Genomic DNA, 16,505 nt, shown 5'->3' on the forward strand with positions numbered 1-16,505 from the left:
GGAGGTGTTTCCTGGGTCAATGCTGCACAATGTGTAGAACCTACATTCAGCATCCTCGGGCTCTTCATGGAAATTCTGAATGCTCCCCACAGAGATGCATGGATTTAACTAATCCCTATGAGATTGGCGCACCGCAGCATTTTGCCACACATGTGCAATAGCCTTCCAATGCTTTTCCAATGAAATCACTGGATTGGCTGAGATCATCAAGACTGATGATCTCAGTCATGGTGAAACCAGTGTGGCAATGGAGAAAAGTAAAAATCACCTTTTCACTCCACAGAAAAGGGGGCAGGACTCAAACATGTATTCCAGAACTATAGTGTCCTTTTACATTTAGCACTCCTTGCTCCCAATAGTGCTCGATTTTTTTGTTTTTGTTTGAAGAATTTAATTGCACAACGGAGAGGGAGGCTGTGAGAGATGGAGTAACCCTTAAATTTAATTAAAATGTAAGAAACTTTTAAAAGGAGAGAAGTGAATATTGTATGCGGTTGTCCTTTAATGTTCAATGAAGAAGTGATAGTACATCACATTCCCCCCACTCTGCTGCAATCCAGTTATGAGGGAAAGTATGAACATGGCATATCTGGTAAGTTAAATAGGACTCTCTATATTTGGGACTTATGGAAGCAATGCCTGCCCAGATTGCATTTCCCAAAAACAAATTAATGTGAGTCAATACCACTGTAAGCATGTCTGTTAAGTTGATTTAAGTTCTTACCATTATATAGCGAGGGTCCACTGTGAAGTCTGGATTCCTGTTTAACCATTCATGAAGTTGACAACGTCGGGGAGCTTCGTCTCCTAACAAAAGGGTGCCATCTCGCTGATTCACCACTGGAATTCTGGCATTCATATCATGCTCCACCTGGGAACGAAAATTCTGTGTTCAACAGTAACAGATGAAAGAGAACCATAGTTGCAATTGTCTAAAGCAATAAAGTTAAATGTTTAATTCATTCATTGTTTTCAGAGAAAAGGCAGTGTTTACATTACTGCTTAGTAACACCGCTAGTGACAGTCACTCAGTGGGTCAATAGAGGTGCTTCCTAGTTTAGGTGCTTCAGTGTCTCCACACTTTCCATGGAAGTGCTGTATGTTCCTCATAAAGATGCTGATTGGCACAGTGTTTTGCTGCACATGTGCAATAGCCTCTCTATGCTTTCCAATAGGAAAGATTTGGATTGGCTGAGATCATCAAGATTGAGGATTTCAGCCATGTAGGCGAGGCTAACCACAGCAAGATCGGCACAAAACACCTTTCCTATGCTATCGGAGGGAGGCCAGTAACCTAAAAACACACACACACTCGCTGATTTGAAACACACTCACAGACACACATACACCGATACTGACACACTCACAAATGATTTTTTTTTCCCAGCCTCCCTACCTTTGGATCCTTTCACTGGTGTCCAGTGGGGCTGCTCTGATCATCCTGCTCTGCTCGCTCACACACTGTTTAGTGATGCCGTGGCCAGAGTGACGTCATCTCTCTGCATCACAGCAGAGCGTGCAATGGAGCAGAGCAAGATTACTCCCATCCCTATGACTTATGTACGCACATGGTATGAATATACAACGAAGAATTTAAAAAAGACTGTATTGTGACTGCTTAACTCCCCTCCCCCCCTTCTTTCTTTCTGTATCCTACCCCCTTCCCATGTTGAAAAAACAATAAAATACTAATTACAAAAAAAGAATATTACTCCCGCTAACCGCCTTCCTCCATGGTCTCAGAGCAGTCAGACTGCCTTCATCCTCCCTGAGCCAGCATTCTCCCTCAGCCGCCCGCCTCACAAATCCCAGCAAAACTTTTGTTTTAGTTTGTCTCAGCTCAACAAATACCAGGCGCCAGGTAGACTAGAATTCTGTGCTGGTATCTGTGATTTGTCGAGCCCTGAGAACTAAAACAAAATGTTTGCCTAAAATCATTTCTTTCTGAACAGTGACACCTGAGGAAGCAATCCTTGACTTCTGTGATATTGCTGGAGACTGAAGTTTCTTAGATGGGGTTATATAGCTCTCCAAAATGTTGGGGGAAAGGGTGTTTTGTTTACCCACTAGAATTTACCATATGATAACTTTGAGGGAAAGAGATTTACTTTTTTTTTTTTAGCCATGTCATTATTCAATGGTAATAAAAACTGTAGAGTATTACACAAACCTGTAGAATACACGGTTTTCTTTTATTTTTCTTAAAGAGAAACTAAGCACCAAAACAACCTTTGATTAAAGGAACACTCCAGACCCCTGAAGCACTTTATCAAGCTGAAAAAAGCTTTATGTATGAAGATGGTGTCTTTTTTTTTTTTTTAAGGGGGAGGAGGCGATTTCAAAAGAAATTGACATTTTTATGAGCTAACCGGGTTACACTCCCTGGCAGACAACAGGTACGGTTAGTTCCTGGTTTAGTATCGCTTAGTTGCAATGAACTCAAGAGGCAGCAATTGCCCAGCGCACCTACCTTGGTAAGTCTGTGATTGAAAAATCACAAAGTCTGGGCAGGGTTAGAAGAAAAGGGCTTGCAAAGGCAGCAGACAAGAGATCTGCAGTTTTTCCAAGCAGTTTTTAGGTATACCTCCAATAAAAAATAAAAATAAATGCATAATTAAATGCATGCAAGTTTGTATTTGGTGTATATCTACTTAACAGTGATTTGTATTTATTTTGTATTTGGCAGTGGAGTGTCCCTTTAATCATTTTGATATATAGATCACACCCATACACATTTCCTGAAAAGAGACCATACTTTGTCTTCTTTGCTGCACAGTGTATTTGATTTCGAATTGCTTATCTCCTGCACTGTTAATTGCCTAACTGAGCCTAAAGCAGCCTCATGTGCATGATTAAACTTTGATTAACAGAACAGGATGTAAGAACAAAAACAAAATACACTATGCTGCAAAAATTTTACTTTTTTTTCCACTCTGATTGTCGCTCAGGCTGATTGAGTGACAATTAGGAAAGGCTTAGCTAGGGTTGAATTAATAAAGTGATTTAGCTCCAAGAAAATAGAGAATTGAGCAGTGAGACTGCTCTATATATAAAACCTCCGTGATTAAGTTTTTTGGTGCATAAAGTATGCTCTTTAAGGACATGGGAGGAGGGGGAAAAGAGTGCAATTCTCTTTCAAAATGAAAGTTTTCAAAAAGTGGTTAGGTGTTTGTATAGGTATACACACAAAATCCACAAGAACCTGCACTTCGCAAGTAGACAATGTAGGTCCCAGGTGCCATCTCACAGCGCAACGTATCGTTTCCAGAAGAGCGCATTCAGTTGGAATTGTGCTTACAGAAGATGAAAGCTTTATTCACAGAGACCTCGATTTAATATTGTTGGATACGTTTTCAAAATCATTTGTTTTGTATAACCGTTTAAATGATATAATATTATAAGAAATATTTTACTTTTGTAATATTTAAAATATATATATGGTTTATTGTTGATATTTTAATATGCTGGAAAACATTTTTTTTTAAAGTTTATCCAAAAATTTAATCATTTATAAAGATTATCCAAAAATATAAACCAAGGTCATAGTAGGTACCTTGATGTTTCAGTCTAAGCAGGGACCAATGAAATGTGAATGAAGCATTAATCTTCTTTAATATGTATATATACACACACACACACACACGTTGTCCTATTGTTGACCCTGAGGAAAGTCCTGCGCGGGGACTGAAACGTTGGTCATTTTTAAAATTGATTTAATAAAGTATTTGATATTTTAAGACCAGTGAGCAGCCATTCTACTTTGGAGATAGATAGATCTATCTAATGTGGCCTATCCACATAACAAACAAGATCCAGCACACTCACTTATTCACTTGACAACAAAATCAAAGCTCACAGAATGTGTTTTTTTTTTCCAATCTTTTATATATGATATAAAAAAAAAATTAACACTTGAGTGTATAACTTTCCCCAAATACAGCAAAAAAAAAACAAACAAAAAAAAACTTAAAATGGTAAAAAGAAAAGGAGTGCAGTGCTATTACAAAGTGAAGAGAATATCAATATGGCTGTACCTTTCACAGATCAATAGATATCAGATTCATTATCTGATATCCATTGATCTGTTAACGGTACAGCCATATTGATATTATCTTCACTTTGTAATAGCACTGCACTCTTTTCTTTTTACCATTTTAATATGTTTTAACTTGTTTAGTTATACGTGTTGCAAAAATAGCAAAACATGACAAAAGGAAGGGCTTTAATGAGTAACAATCCCATGGATTTTTATTATTACATTTACCTATCCTTATATTTAACAAATAAGTATGTCAGGTGTAAAAAATAAACATAAAATTCGACATAAATTTTTTCAGCAACAAGGTGCCTCCAACTGATCTCCCTGTCTTTTGTAGTTATAGGATTTGTCCTTTGAACCTGGTAGGCAGCATAGAGAGTAGAGGAGAAATAAAACAATGACTGCCTGAGACGATGATACAGCTTACAGTAGCTTTATCTGCCTCTATCTTCTTAATGTCATCACTCAAAAAGAATTGCAGAGAACAACTGCAAACAACTCTTGCTGCAGCATGTTGCTATATTATCCAAAATGTTGCAGGCAGGATTAGCATGAAAAAACATTGTCCAACCACACATTAACATAGACAGCACACTATTTGGTGCCAGCTCTCAACAATCTGCACTAAAAGAATGTTTAACCACAAACGTGCCTGACGTGTGCCCAACACACTACAAAGCAAGGCACTAAACATTTGTGTGCACAGATACACACAGACACCACTTCAACTTTGACAACCCAAAAGCGCTTGTAAGTAATGTATCAAGTGCTTCATGCATTGTAGGCAAAGAATAAATACTATGCATGCATTCATTACCTGACTGGACTTCTTTTTACTTTTCTTCTTGTGGACATGGTGTGTGGACTCCAGTGCTCCATTGCCAAGAAGTTTGTGTTTCTGAAATTTCATCTTCAGACCTTCCTCCTGTGTGACCACCATTAAAAGAAAGCATAGTAAAATATAAAGCCAGAATCTAAAACAAATGAACAGCCTGTACTAGATTGTTACAAGCTGTAACATGGGTATGGTAATGGAAATAGGGTCATAGGACTTTAAAAGAGTTTAGTATGCTGAAAATCCATTTAGATCCAATACAGGAAGCAGGAACAGGGTTTAGAGCTCTATTACAATGTCAACCCATTAATGAGAAGCGGTTATAATTATGCTAAACTATGTCAGCACACTTACACTTTTTATTTTGATGGTAAATTCCTTGGGGTCAGGCGATGGGCGTATATGTGTGAAGGGAGCAGGGCTTTGTTCTTCTCTGGTGGGCGACATGCTGTCTGCACTGTCACTAGGTGGGTCAGAAATCTGCCGCGGGGCTGACCATTTTCCAGTTAGCACTGCATTGCAGACTTGTTCAATACGGCAGATGAGAACCCGATCCTGAACGACAAAAAGCACTCTTACTTCTCAAGCAAACTGCTTCACCTAAATGCAAGCTATACTTTGTACCCAGACATTTCGTTAAAGTCACATATTTAATGGAGAAGCAGTGTCCTTATAGATTACCTTTGGCCATTCTGCACTGTGTGGTGTTTCCAGAGTGGTCTGTGCACTGTCCTCTGTGGTGAGGTCAGCCGGTGATCCAGTGAGAGAAATCCGACTCTCATCTTCAAAGAGGTGAGAGTGAGGTACACCTGCTAAGAGGAGAAAAAAAAAAAAAAAAAAAAAGGTATACTCAAAACCAAATACGAGGTTAACGAAAAATAAAAAAATAAGGAAATCCCTTCTCTGGCTGCAATGACATACTGTAAGCATGCTTTCTGTGCACTTCTATTCAAATGCACTGTAAATTTAGCAGCTCTTTTGGCAAGGTCCAAATGTTACATTTATTCAGTGTTACAAATCTAATTGGCTCATGGCCAGCATAGATAAAAAGATAGCAAATATGCTAGCAAAACACATGTTTTTTTGTTTTTTTTTAATTCTTTATTTTTGCTGTGCAGGTGAGTACAAGGAATCAACAAACGCCACAACAGCGTCTTGTAAGATATACATTGGTATAACAGTGGCATGAGAGACTGCACATTTTTATAATTATAACAAGCTTGGTTAAAACAGTTGTGTCGTTAGCGTGAAGGTAAATAAAATGTAGCAAGATAACGGTCGTTCAACAGGGCTAAAACGTCAATGGTGTTAGGTCTACATGTGAAATACAAAATAGTTAGCTGTATTTTGACGGTAAAACTTAGATTAGGACATGTTCTTAATTAACATAAACAGACCTCTCCCTTTATAAGTGAATCCCTGTCACTGATCAAATTGACTTCTGTAATAAATAAAAGTTACACTCCAAACAACTAAAGTACAGAAATACAATATGACAATTTGCCAACAGACTCATAATAAAAAGGTAAAATAAGTACATAACATTAGTGAAACACCATCACAGTGAGAGCCATACAGGTTTGTGGTCGTCAAAAGGATACAGTATATTTGAATGCCCATGTAAATCTATACACCGAAACGGATTGCATAATCTAAAGTTGTTTTGATGCCAATATTATAACTAAGTTAACAATATCCGAAACCTTCACTGGGAGAATTAAATGCGGTGAGCTAAACAAAGGCTGAATAACCAACTAGGAACTTTCTCACCTAAATAAAATGAGAGGGAGGTGAAAAGAGTGGGGCACTACGATTAATTTAACCTTGTTACTCTCCCCTTGCTCTGCAGCTAAACTCAAGAGGCAGAAATTGTGCACCCACATTGAAAAGACTTCCCATTGAGCTGCATTGGAAAGTCTGATTGGGCTGGGAAAGAAGGGAAGGTCTGGCAAAGGCTGCAGACAAGATATCACATCTTTTGCAAGCTGTTTTTATTTATACCCCAATGAAAAAATGGTTCATTAAACACATGCATTTTTCGTTGGGGGTATATCTACTACATATATATATATATATATATATAGTTTTAATATAGGCAGTGGAGTGGTCTGCAACAAAAACACCAAATGCAATACTGATCTTGCAGTGTTTTTCTAGCAGTAACCATATTAATATCTTATGCATTTCTTTTTAATGTATAGGTTTGCGCTAACAAAATATGTCTACATGCATATTACTTTTTTTTTTAAAACATCAACCTGAATATATGAAATTCTGCAGACTGAAAAATCCTTGCCATATATAATCAGGATTCCCATGAAATTAAAACTAATCAACCTTTTACAGGCAATATATCTATTGGCAGAATCCAACCAAAACATCTACCAGAAGAAGAAAATATATAAGTAATTGTCCACATGAGCAAAGATTTCCTCTAGATAATATGAAGTAAGCCTATGATGTGGCATGACCATATATGTTTTTTATTGCCAGACAACAAAGTCATGAATAGATAAAAGCTCCCATACAGCTAGAATATAAGATGGATTCGGTTTACTCCTGCCCTTGTGTTTGTCATGAAAACTGTGCCACAGAAGGCAAACAGGAAAAAAAGTTTGTTAAACTCTAAGCACTTTGAGTGAGGTCAACTTAAAGGAACACAAATATGTATTCCTGACACTATATATGAACTGTGGTAAAAATCACGCTTTAGATGTCCGACCCCCACCCCCCCCCCCTTGCCTCCCTTTGAAAGGGTATTTTACTTTTCTTTTTTCCAGTGCCGCAATAAATCAAATTTGATGATGCCAGCCAATCCAATGATATCCCTTAGGAAAGCAGTGAGAAGCTGCTGTGCCTGCGCAGCAAAACAGCTTCTCAAAGAGATGCATAGAATCAATGCATCTCAATGGGGAGCACTCAGCATCTCCATGCAGAGCGTGGAGATGCTGGACGCCAGTGCTGCACTGACCCGTGAAGCACCTCTAGTTGCGAAGTGACAGTCAACAGAGGTGTTACTGGGCAGTAATATAAACACTGCGTTTTACTTGAAAAGGAACAGGCTATAGACACCTGAAAAGGATCATGACAGGAATGAGAAAGCTTGCAGAGAAAGAGGAGAAATTAAACATTGTTTCTATTTCTCCTCATTTTTTCCAATGTATGCCCTGGCTTTGCCTTGCCCCAACTGGTTTGTAATGTAACTAGCAATTTTTTTTTGTATATATTTAAAAGAAAACACTGGATCTTGTGAAAAAATGGTTAACCTACATTTGATTTTCTAAATTTATTCAATGATGTTAATTTTAGAAAAGTGACAAATTGATAAAAGTATATATACTGTTTGTGCTGTTCAAACAATGAAATGCAATGTACAGGGAGGTGGTAAAAGTTAAAAGTTAAGGAAAAATCAAAAACAGAATGTAATTTTATAGCAAGCCTGTAGGAACCTTTGCACCCAAACTCACCATTTATTTTGGCTGCTCTACTCTCATTGCTTTCATCTGAGGAGTCCTCTGAGTTATGTGATGAATCAGAAGACGAACAGGATGAGGATCTGCGAGGAGCAGGAGAGGAACTAACAGACGAAGATACAGAGAGGAGTTGTGAAGGCTGAAGGTCTATGGGAGGCTGTGGAGGAACAGTGGTGGGAGTAGAAGGACGTGAAAGCCCAGTCATGCCCCTGGACTGGAGGTAGTTGAGCCGACAGCGCAAGAAAGTGAAAGAAGGATCTGGCATAAGTGTAAGGTCTGTACGGCTTAACCCATATTGAGCTGCCCCTTCAATTAACTCCTTATCATGACGTCCACTTTCCCACCACTCTGGTAGCTCTGGGTCCGGTCGACAAAGTGACAATCGTGCAGGGAGCAGAGGGTGACACAACACTTGCTCTCGCACCTTGCGCAGTAGGTCCAGACGGAACAAGGCTCGCGAGGCTCGTTCCTCTGAGATTGGTTCAATAAAAAGAGATGGATCTGGAGGTTCTAAAACAGAAACCGACAAAAAAAGAAAGAGAGAGAGAGAGAGAAGATGGTTATGCAGATTACAGAAACAAAACCAAGAGAATATTATTATTAACATTTATATATAGCCAACTTATTCCCTAGCACTTTACAATATCAAACACATGCATGCAGAAATACAAAGACAAACAAAATAAACAGTACTTTGACAGGTATAAATATGAAATGGTAGAGTGAGATGTAATAACACAAACACTTTCATGTAAGTACACATTTAACCTACCATCCCCAGCAGCTGGAGGCAAACGGCACACTTGTCTGCACATAGCCACAAATCCATGGAAATATTTCACAAGAGACTCATCTGTTTTCTTGTCCAGCCGTGCCAGACTGCGAAACCTCTGCCAATCATAATGCTGTGTGTCAGGATCATACTCCACTCCAAAGCTGGACAGCACGCGGAAAAAGTCACATGCCTCCCGACGTGTCCACCTGCCCGACACCAGAAGCAAATAAGAAATTTAAGAATAGGAGGAGAGAAAGGTGATAGAAAACAGCAAGCAAAATACTAATATTCTACAACTTAAAGATATTTTGAATGTGACAAACCCAAATTTTTATGGAACTATTGTCCCAAGTTTACCTTTGCTGCTTCTCCCTGCGGGCAATTTCTTTCAACTTGAAAGCAGTTTCACATCGCTTTCTGCGCTTGTCACCTCTCTCTGCAGCCTCCATCTTTAGCTGCTCGCGTTTGTAGCTGCGCTGGCAGGCCGTAACAAGGCGCCGGAGACGTGCAGTTAGAGCAGAGCCAGGGGGCCAGAACATACCACTGGGCATTGGTATTGCTATGGACAGAAAGAATCAGTAAGGAAATGCATTTCTGATCTTTCCATTGCTAAACGTTTTAGAATGTGTTACTTAACACCGTCACATAATGCCAACAGGACATGTCAAAACATCACTTTCATCGGTCATACATCTAAAGTACCAACTTTTATTCACTCAATTGGTCTTTTAAAGACCAATGTTCCGTTCAGTTGGGTAATTATAAATTCAATACTCCAGGGCGTTCCAAAAAATAAAAGTAAAAGTTTAAACTTTTACTTTTATTTTTTGGAACGCCCTGGGGTATTGAATTTATGATTACCCAACTGAATGGAACATAGGTCTTTAAAAGAGGAGTACGTTTTGATGGGAACTTACATTCTAACTACACTGTTAAGAAGACACAAATAGCAGTTCCCCATTTTATTTCCACTCACCTTCTTCACCATCTACAACAGATATTTCCTCGTCCATCATTAGTGAGTCCATCTAAGTAATAAAGAACACAATTTTGTTACATATGTTAATTTAAAACTGATGTACATATTATGGAGCTCTAAATATGTATTAATTTCCATGTGACAATGTGTGCATCACCTCATCCTCAGGATCCTTTTGAGCATGCAGTGGTCTGTATTCTGGATCCTCTATATCTCGATCGAAGTCTCCACTGAATGAAACAGGTAATGATTAAGAAACATTAATTAGCGCATAATATAAAAGTAAGCACCTCAAGAAATCCCTTGTCATACTCGTTCTACCCATTTATTGCTGGCCTCAGTGCTCACAAAGTGAGAAGTTTGGGTTAACTCATTCGCCCCCAGCACAAATCCCAGAGGAATCTAGCTGCTGCGTCAGGATTAGCATGGCAACTCATCATTGGCACCACTGTATATAAGAGAGAGAAAAGGACTGACCGTAGTAAACACACTGCCATTTATACTCACGTCTCAGGCAGCTCAGCATAGTCCTGAGCATGGTGCTCTGCTGCAATGGCTTGCTCATCAGGTCCTCCCACCTTATCCAGGAAACAGAGGGCAGGGTCGGCACGCATAGTATTATACTTCTCATACCCTATATGAAAGTAGATTGTGTTTGTAATATTACAGCCTATGTGTTAGGACACAACCGACATAAAAAAGGAGTAAAACTCACCATGTTTAAAGACACCAATAAGAAGAGATTTGTCAGCCTCTCTGTCCCACCACATGGATGGCACCTCTACCTGATCTACCTGAGGGAACCAGATGTCAATCTCCCTGTAAAAACAGAAATACAAGATATTTGGTATATCAGACCAGATATAATATGTCTCAGTCCTTATAGGACATTGGTTAAGAGCTCTTTATGCAAATTTCAACCCTGATAACCGAGACATATTGAGATGTACAGATTAAATCAGTTAGAAATATTAAACCAGGACTTAATGTCAGCCTGCGGACTTGGTCCATAAATAACTTGCCACCACAATTGCACATGAATATCCGTTTTTTTAATTCACATTTTTATTGTTGTGTGCTTCAGTGCATACACTCAGGAGATTCTTTGCGTACAAGTGAGCAATGCATTCATTTGATTTGTGAAATGTCAGTTTGTGTAAATGCAGGAGTGCAAGTGTGGAATGTCTCTGCATCTATCAATGCATGGTGCATTAATATGGAGGGTCAGTGTAGGTGTGAACGCAGGGCTGCAAGCGTGTGAAAGAAGTGTGTGTACATGAATGCAGCAAAATGTGTATGCAGAGTTTGTGTGATTTTTGCATCTATTGTGTCATGTATAGAAGCCTAGATATTGTGGACTTCATGTGCTGTTAGGACACTATAGTGGCAGCCTATGAACGTATCTCGTTTAAGACATGCGCCCTCTGGCAGACTGGATTGGTTTTGAAATGTTCAATCTTTAAAGGCTACCTTCCTGCCACTCCATCAGCAAGAGGGCACATGCAAATGTTAACCCTAGATTAAATCTAGCAGTAGATTTGTGGTTTCCATATAAGACAGGATGACGTTTTTGGGAAAACAAGCAAAATGTGGATGTTCAAACCTGAAGAGACACAGACACAAAAATGTAAACCAAAAAAAGAATAAAAATTCTACATAGAAATACTCACTTGGCATCCACACCTCCCAGGACCTTCATGGCTTGGCTCCCAATGACTTCCTGTCTGAGATAATACAGCATACGGACCCGCAGTAGCACCCTGAAAGGAAACAGGACAAATGATGGAGAGGTTTGCACACACCGACACATACATACAATAACAGAAGTAACACATTCAGTGAGACATATAGTTCTCTAGCGCTAACTTTCCTCCATTAAAGGGATAATAAATGCACCATAATGGCCTTTCCTCAGTTGTCTAAGCAAAGAGGTCCTATTCTCTTTTTCCGTCTTGTACACAGTTCCTCATAAAAACAGGGATTTACAACAAACCGCTGCATAATACTAACTTCAGAAAAATATATTCTACCAATATTTTTGTTTTACATTGTGCAAATTGTGGTAAAGCCAAGTCATCACCTCCTTCTCAATCTCTCAGAAAAAAATGGAGAAGAGAGTGAGCACATTTGCAGTCAGCAACTTGGGCAAATACCTTTTACGCCCCAATAAAATAAAATATAATACAAATAAAATATTACAGGACTAAACTGGCCTAACATGATTTTGTGGCCTTTCCTGAATTGGCACATTATTACGACTTGCTTGTTTTATAGCATCTCCTTAATGTGGCCACCTCCTTTTAGATATAAACAATTTATGACGCTTTATTGTTATGTAAATGGAAACGGTCATCAGGGGTGTTTGTATATGTAACCCCAACAATCTCTATTGTACCGCATATTCTGCCTAATTTGCAATAAAATGTTAGGGGGAAAAGAACTGCTGCCAGGAGCTGAACTACGTACCCAATAAGCACCAAATAAACAAAGATTTATGGGACATGACTAGATCTCTTAGACTAGAATGAGTGCCTCTAGATTGGTGGAACTTGTTCCTGGCCTGGGTGAAGCTCTGTGTGCAAATACAGGAGCTTTAAAATTATTGTACATATTATACAATGCATTGAGGTACAAAAATGGGGGTTACTACTAGTCTGGAGTGTGACTTTAAATAATCCTATGGTTCTAATATGCTTACTTGTTGCACTGGTGTTTTAGATGCTTCTTGTAGCCTTCATCCTGAAACAAGGTGTCCGGGTTGTACTTGCGAATCCAGTCTGCTTTATGTATGTCAAAGCTGCTCTGGGATTTTATTTTTTTTCCTTTGCGGCCCCTGGGGACTGGGATAGACAGGCCTGTATTTGGAGAGAAAACGGTACTTAATTAGTATAAGTAAAAGCAATGTGTATGTGCAGCTTCCAGCCTACTCCACAATGTGTGAGGATTACCAGAATGGTTCTGTAGTTGCTTGGCTTTTCCATTCTCTGCTGGGGTAATCAAGTCCCATATAAAGCTTTTGATGTTCTCATCCCCCCGATAATGAAGAAGACAATACACAAGAATTGCTCTACATATCCTCTCCACATCCCTCTCAGTCATCCCACGTTTGAAGCGACCATGAGTGAGTATATCCCGCCAGCGGCCCCAGCTAGATAAAGAAAAGATACCAGTATAACAGCTTATCAAGTTTATTCTAACCAATAAAGCAGGAATCAGAATAGAATACTATGCAATATTGGTGAAGCAGCTATTATTACAAACCAGTTTCATCAAAATACACAGTGCTAAAAATAAAAAAAAAAGGAGTTTGGAACTCACCCATATACCAACAAGTGCTTCTCCACGCGAAAACAGTCAGTGCGCCCATAGCCATGCTTTCTCTCTTGTCTTCGAGCTCGTGGCCGATCATCATCATCACTTTCCAAGTCTGAAAACTCCACCATGTCATCATCCTTATTACTGAAGTGTCGAGTCTGCTTTCTGATGCGGGGGGTGTCTATTACAAGGGTGTTCTACAGATAAACAAGCAATAAATAAATAGCTTTTTTCAAAGGACAAGTAATACTTCAAAAAGAGTAGTATAGGAAAAGTTAGTAATATGCCTGGCACTAGATCTGTGACCTGTGAGTATAACCAAAGGTTTTCTAGTGCATTTACCAAAATAACTTTCACTAACAGTTATTGAAGTACAAAAATATCAGCAGTTTAAAATTTGCCTGGCATTTATACAGGCAAACCCTCTATTCTTTTAAAGAATTCCATCAGACAAAGGGACACTCACCTTGCTGTTGAGAAGATCCAGATCTAAATCTGCTTTCTTGGCCCATTTCTGCCAGAAGTTGGGATCATCCAGTGATATATCTGTTCGGTTTTCAGAAGCAACAAAACTAGCCTGTAGTAAATAGAGGAGCAGAGTTAGGTAAGCAGATTTTTCATCACATGATATACAATAGGCAAAATCAAAGTTACTCTATAAAATATTAATATTTCATGCTTCAAGAAAGAGCTCAAATAAATATATACAGAAACAAATAATTGAGCTGCTGAAAGCTAGTTTAAATATCTTATGGTTGCACTAAGTGCGGTCAATGCTATCATAAAGTCTAAGTGTCATCCTTCTGAAATGTGTCACACACAAAGTTTAAACCTTCTAATGCCAACGTTATAAGTCCACTTCTGGCAGCAACACTGGGGCTTTACTAACCAGCCCAGAACAAAAGTTTTGGGTTTCTAATGTTAATCCAGTGCGTAAAGAACGTCTGACATCACCAAGCACAGCATGCTGGCGACATGCGTCTTGCTCTTCCGGATATCTCACCCCCACCAAGGAGGGGGAGTGAGGTCAGTGGAGGAGGGCCAGGCTAAGGGGAATACATGGCCACTGAGGTGCTATCGTTTTTTTTAATTGTGAGAGTGGCTGGACAAACATAGCAAAGGTTACTTTAACCAAAAATAGTATTTTATGAAATTATTATTTTTGGTTGAAGTAACCATTTAATAATTGCCTATATACCGATTACTGTAATTTCTCACTCTTGGTGGTGGGTGGGGATCACTATAGTAACCAAAACAACTTTAGCTTAATGAAGCCGTTTTGGTGTATGGATCATGCCTATGCCATTAACTCACTGCCATTTATGAGTAAAATCCATTTGCTTATGCAGCGCTAGTCACACCTCCCTGCATGTAACATGCACAGCCTTACTGAACACTTCCTGTAAAGGGACATCTAATGTTTACACTTTTTATTGCAAATGCCGTTTAAATTTAGAATTTCTTATCTCCTGCTATGTTATTAGCTTGCTACACTCTATAGGAGCCTCCTATACATAATTAAAGTTCAATTTACATAGACGATAAAAACGTTTAACCCCTTAAGGACACATGACATGTGTGACACGTCATGATTCCATTTTATTCCAGAAGTTTGGTCCTTAAGGGGTTAAAGTAAGTTACATCTGATTTTAAAAGGGTTGTTTTTGTCATACAGGATGTGTCAGACAGTCTGGAGAAGTGTGGCTAGCGCTGCATAAAGAGTAACAAGTAATTTAACTTCTAAAATGGCAGAGAATTGAGCAATGAGACTTCAGAGGTATGATCTATGCACAAAAACCGCTTGATTAAGCTAAACTTGTTTTGGTGACTATAGTGTCCCTCTAATGAATAAGCAGGGTTGTATTTGTATCATTATTCTGAACAAAATATTTTTTAGATCTTATTTTGTTTTCCGCGTAAATGGTCAAATACAGCACTATGTAAAAAAAACATACCTTTGAGAAAGTGGAGCCTTTCCCCTCTGATTCAATAGTAATTGTTGTGGCTCTTCTCTGCAGAATCTGGTCAATATCTTCCTCACAAAACTTGGAACCCTCATCATCTTCATCCATGATAGCTGCATAGGCTCCTTTCCTTAGCAAGTCTTCAATTTCTTTCTTTGTAAATTGTTGAATGGGCTAAAAAAGCAATTGTATAAAACGTGATTTGATAGCTTCAATCATCTGTGCCAAAGTTTAGCTCATGGCAAGCAACACGTCCAGTAAACTGTACACCTCTCCAATTGTGGTTGGAGAGAGTTTGCAGGCAGACATCTTTCAATTCTGTTTAATTATTACTGTAAATGAGCAGTCTGTTGCATATTTCCATCATTTTATTCTTGATTTCAGCACACCCATTAATATAATAACAATATACATGCATGCCACTTTATTCCAATCCAAGGTCACAATATGTTATAAGTGATAAAATTGAAAATAAAATTTGTGGCAAATGTATTTCTGAAAATGTCTTCTGGTAGACATGTACTACAGTACACTTCCTTACTACACAAAAATTCCCTTGGTTCCTCACCCCACTCATGTGATTGTCTCGGCCGCTCATTGACTGCAACACAGCTTTGTCCAAGCCAAGCTTTAGACTGGCCTTGTCAAACATTTCCCTCTCATATGAATTTCGGGTTATGAGACGATAAATTTTAACTGCTTTGCTCTGGCCAATACGATGACATCTTGCTTGTGCCTGTTTGCAGGAAAAATGTTTTGATTAGTTGAAAAGAAGAATAGAGAAAGAATTGTAATTCATTTAGCTAGGCAAATTCAAACTAAATAGAAGCTGCAGATGTCAGCACCAATGAGAACGATGGAATACCTGAAGGTCATTTTGAGGGTTCCAGTCAGAGTCAAAGATAATGCAGGTATCTGCAGCTGTAAGATTGATCCCAAGGCCACCTGCACGTGTACATAGCAGGAACACAAAACGGTCTGAATCTGGACGACTAAAGCGATCAATGGCTGCCTGACGCATGTTGCCACGGACCCGACCATCTATCCTCTCATACAGATATCTAAAGAGAAGTGAAGACATATGGTCACACAGACTGTTCTAGTGCTTGAGCTGTCACAACCAAG

General features: G+C 38.9%; 1 protein-coding gene and 1 non-coding gene across 3 annotated transcripts in view; both read right to left on the reverse strand.

Moving 5' to 3' along the window:
- CHD8 (chromodomain helicase DNA binding protein 8) overlaps positions 1 to 16,505 on the reverse strand; it is a 58,492-nt gene that overhangs the window by 6,600 nt on the left and 35,387 nt on the right. The window contains exons 18-36 of one of the 2 annotated variants that reach the window (XM_063454841.1): positions 16,246 to 16,441; positions 15,949 to 16,116; positions 15,372 to 15,554; positions 13,883 to 13,993; positions 13,420 to 13,613; positions 13,050 to 13,249; positions 12,800 to 12,956; positions 11,772 to 11,861; positions 10,817 to 10,920; positions 10,609 to 10,735; positions 10,259 to 10,331; positions 10,099 to 10,150; positions 9,480 to 9,681; positions 9,120 to 9,328; positions 8,342 to 8,857; positions 5,556 to 5,683; positions 5,229 to 5,429; positions 4,857 to 4,964; positions 725 to 871 (exon numbers count right to left, since the gene is read on the reverse strand). In XM_063454841.1, the coding sequence (XP_063310911.1) occupies positions 725 to 871; positions 4,857 to 4,964; positions 5,229 to 5,429; positions 5,556 to 5,683; positions 8,342 to 8,857; positions 9,120 to 9,328; positions 9,480 to 9,681; positions 10,099 to 10,150; positions 10,259 to 10,331; positions 10,609 to 10,735; positions 10,817 to 10,920; positions 11,772 to 11,861; positions 12,800 to 12,956; positions 13,050 to 13,249; positions 13,420 to 13,613; positions 13,883 to 13,993; positions 15,372 to 15,554; positions 15,949 to 16,116; positions 16,246 to 16,441 (3,166 nt within the window). Of the gene's footprint in view, positions 1 to 724; positions 872 to 4,856; positions 4,965 to 5,228; positions 5,430 to 5,555; positions 5,687 to 8,341; positions 8,858 to 9,119; positions 9,329 to 9,479; positions 9,682 to 10,098; positions 10,151 to 10,258; positions 10,332 to 10,608; positions 10,736 to 10,816; positions 10,921 to 11,771; positions 11,862 to 12,799; positions 12,957 to 13,049; positions 13,250 to 13,419; positions 13,614 to 13,882; positions 13,994 to 15,371; positions 15,555 to 15,948; positions 16,117 to 16,245; positions 16,442 to 16,505 lie in introns of both variants that reach the window. The other variant, XM_063454840.1, reaches the window with a different exon arrangement.
- Positions 10,434 to 10,546, reverse strand: LOC134613185 (small nucleolar RNA U6-53/MBII-28). The gene has a single exon (XR_010091208.1). It is a non-coding gene; the product is annotated as a small nucleolar RNA U6-53/MBII-28 (small nucleolar RNA).

Source organism: Pelobates fuscus, chromosome 5 (genome assembly GCF_036172605.1).
Source record: "Pelobates fuscus isolate aPelFus1 chromosome 5, aPelFus1.pri, whole genome shotgun sequence".
NCBI classification, from domain to species: domain Eukaryota; kingdom Metazoa; phylum Chordata; class Amphibia; order Anura; family Pelobatidae; genus Pelobates; species Pelobates fuscus.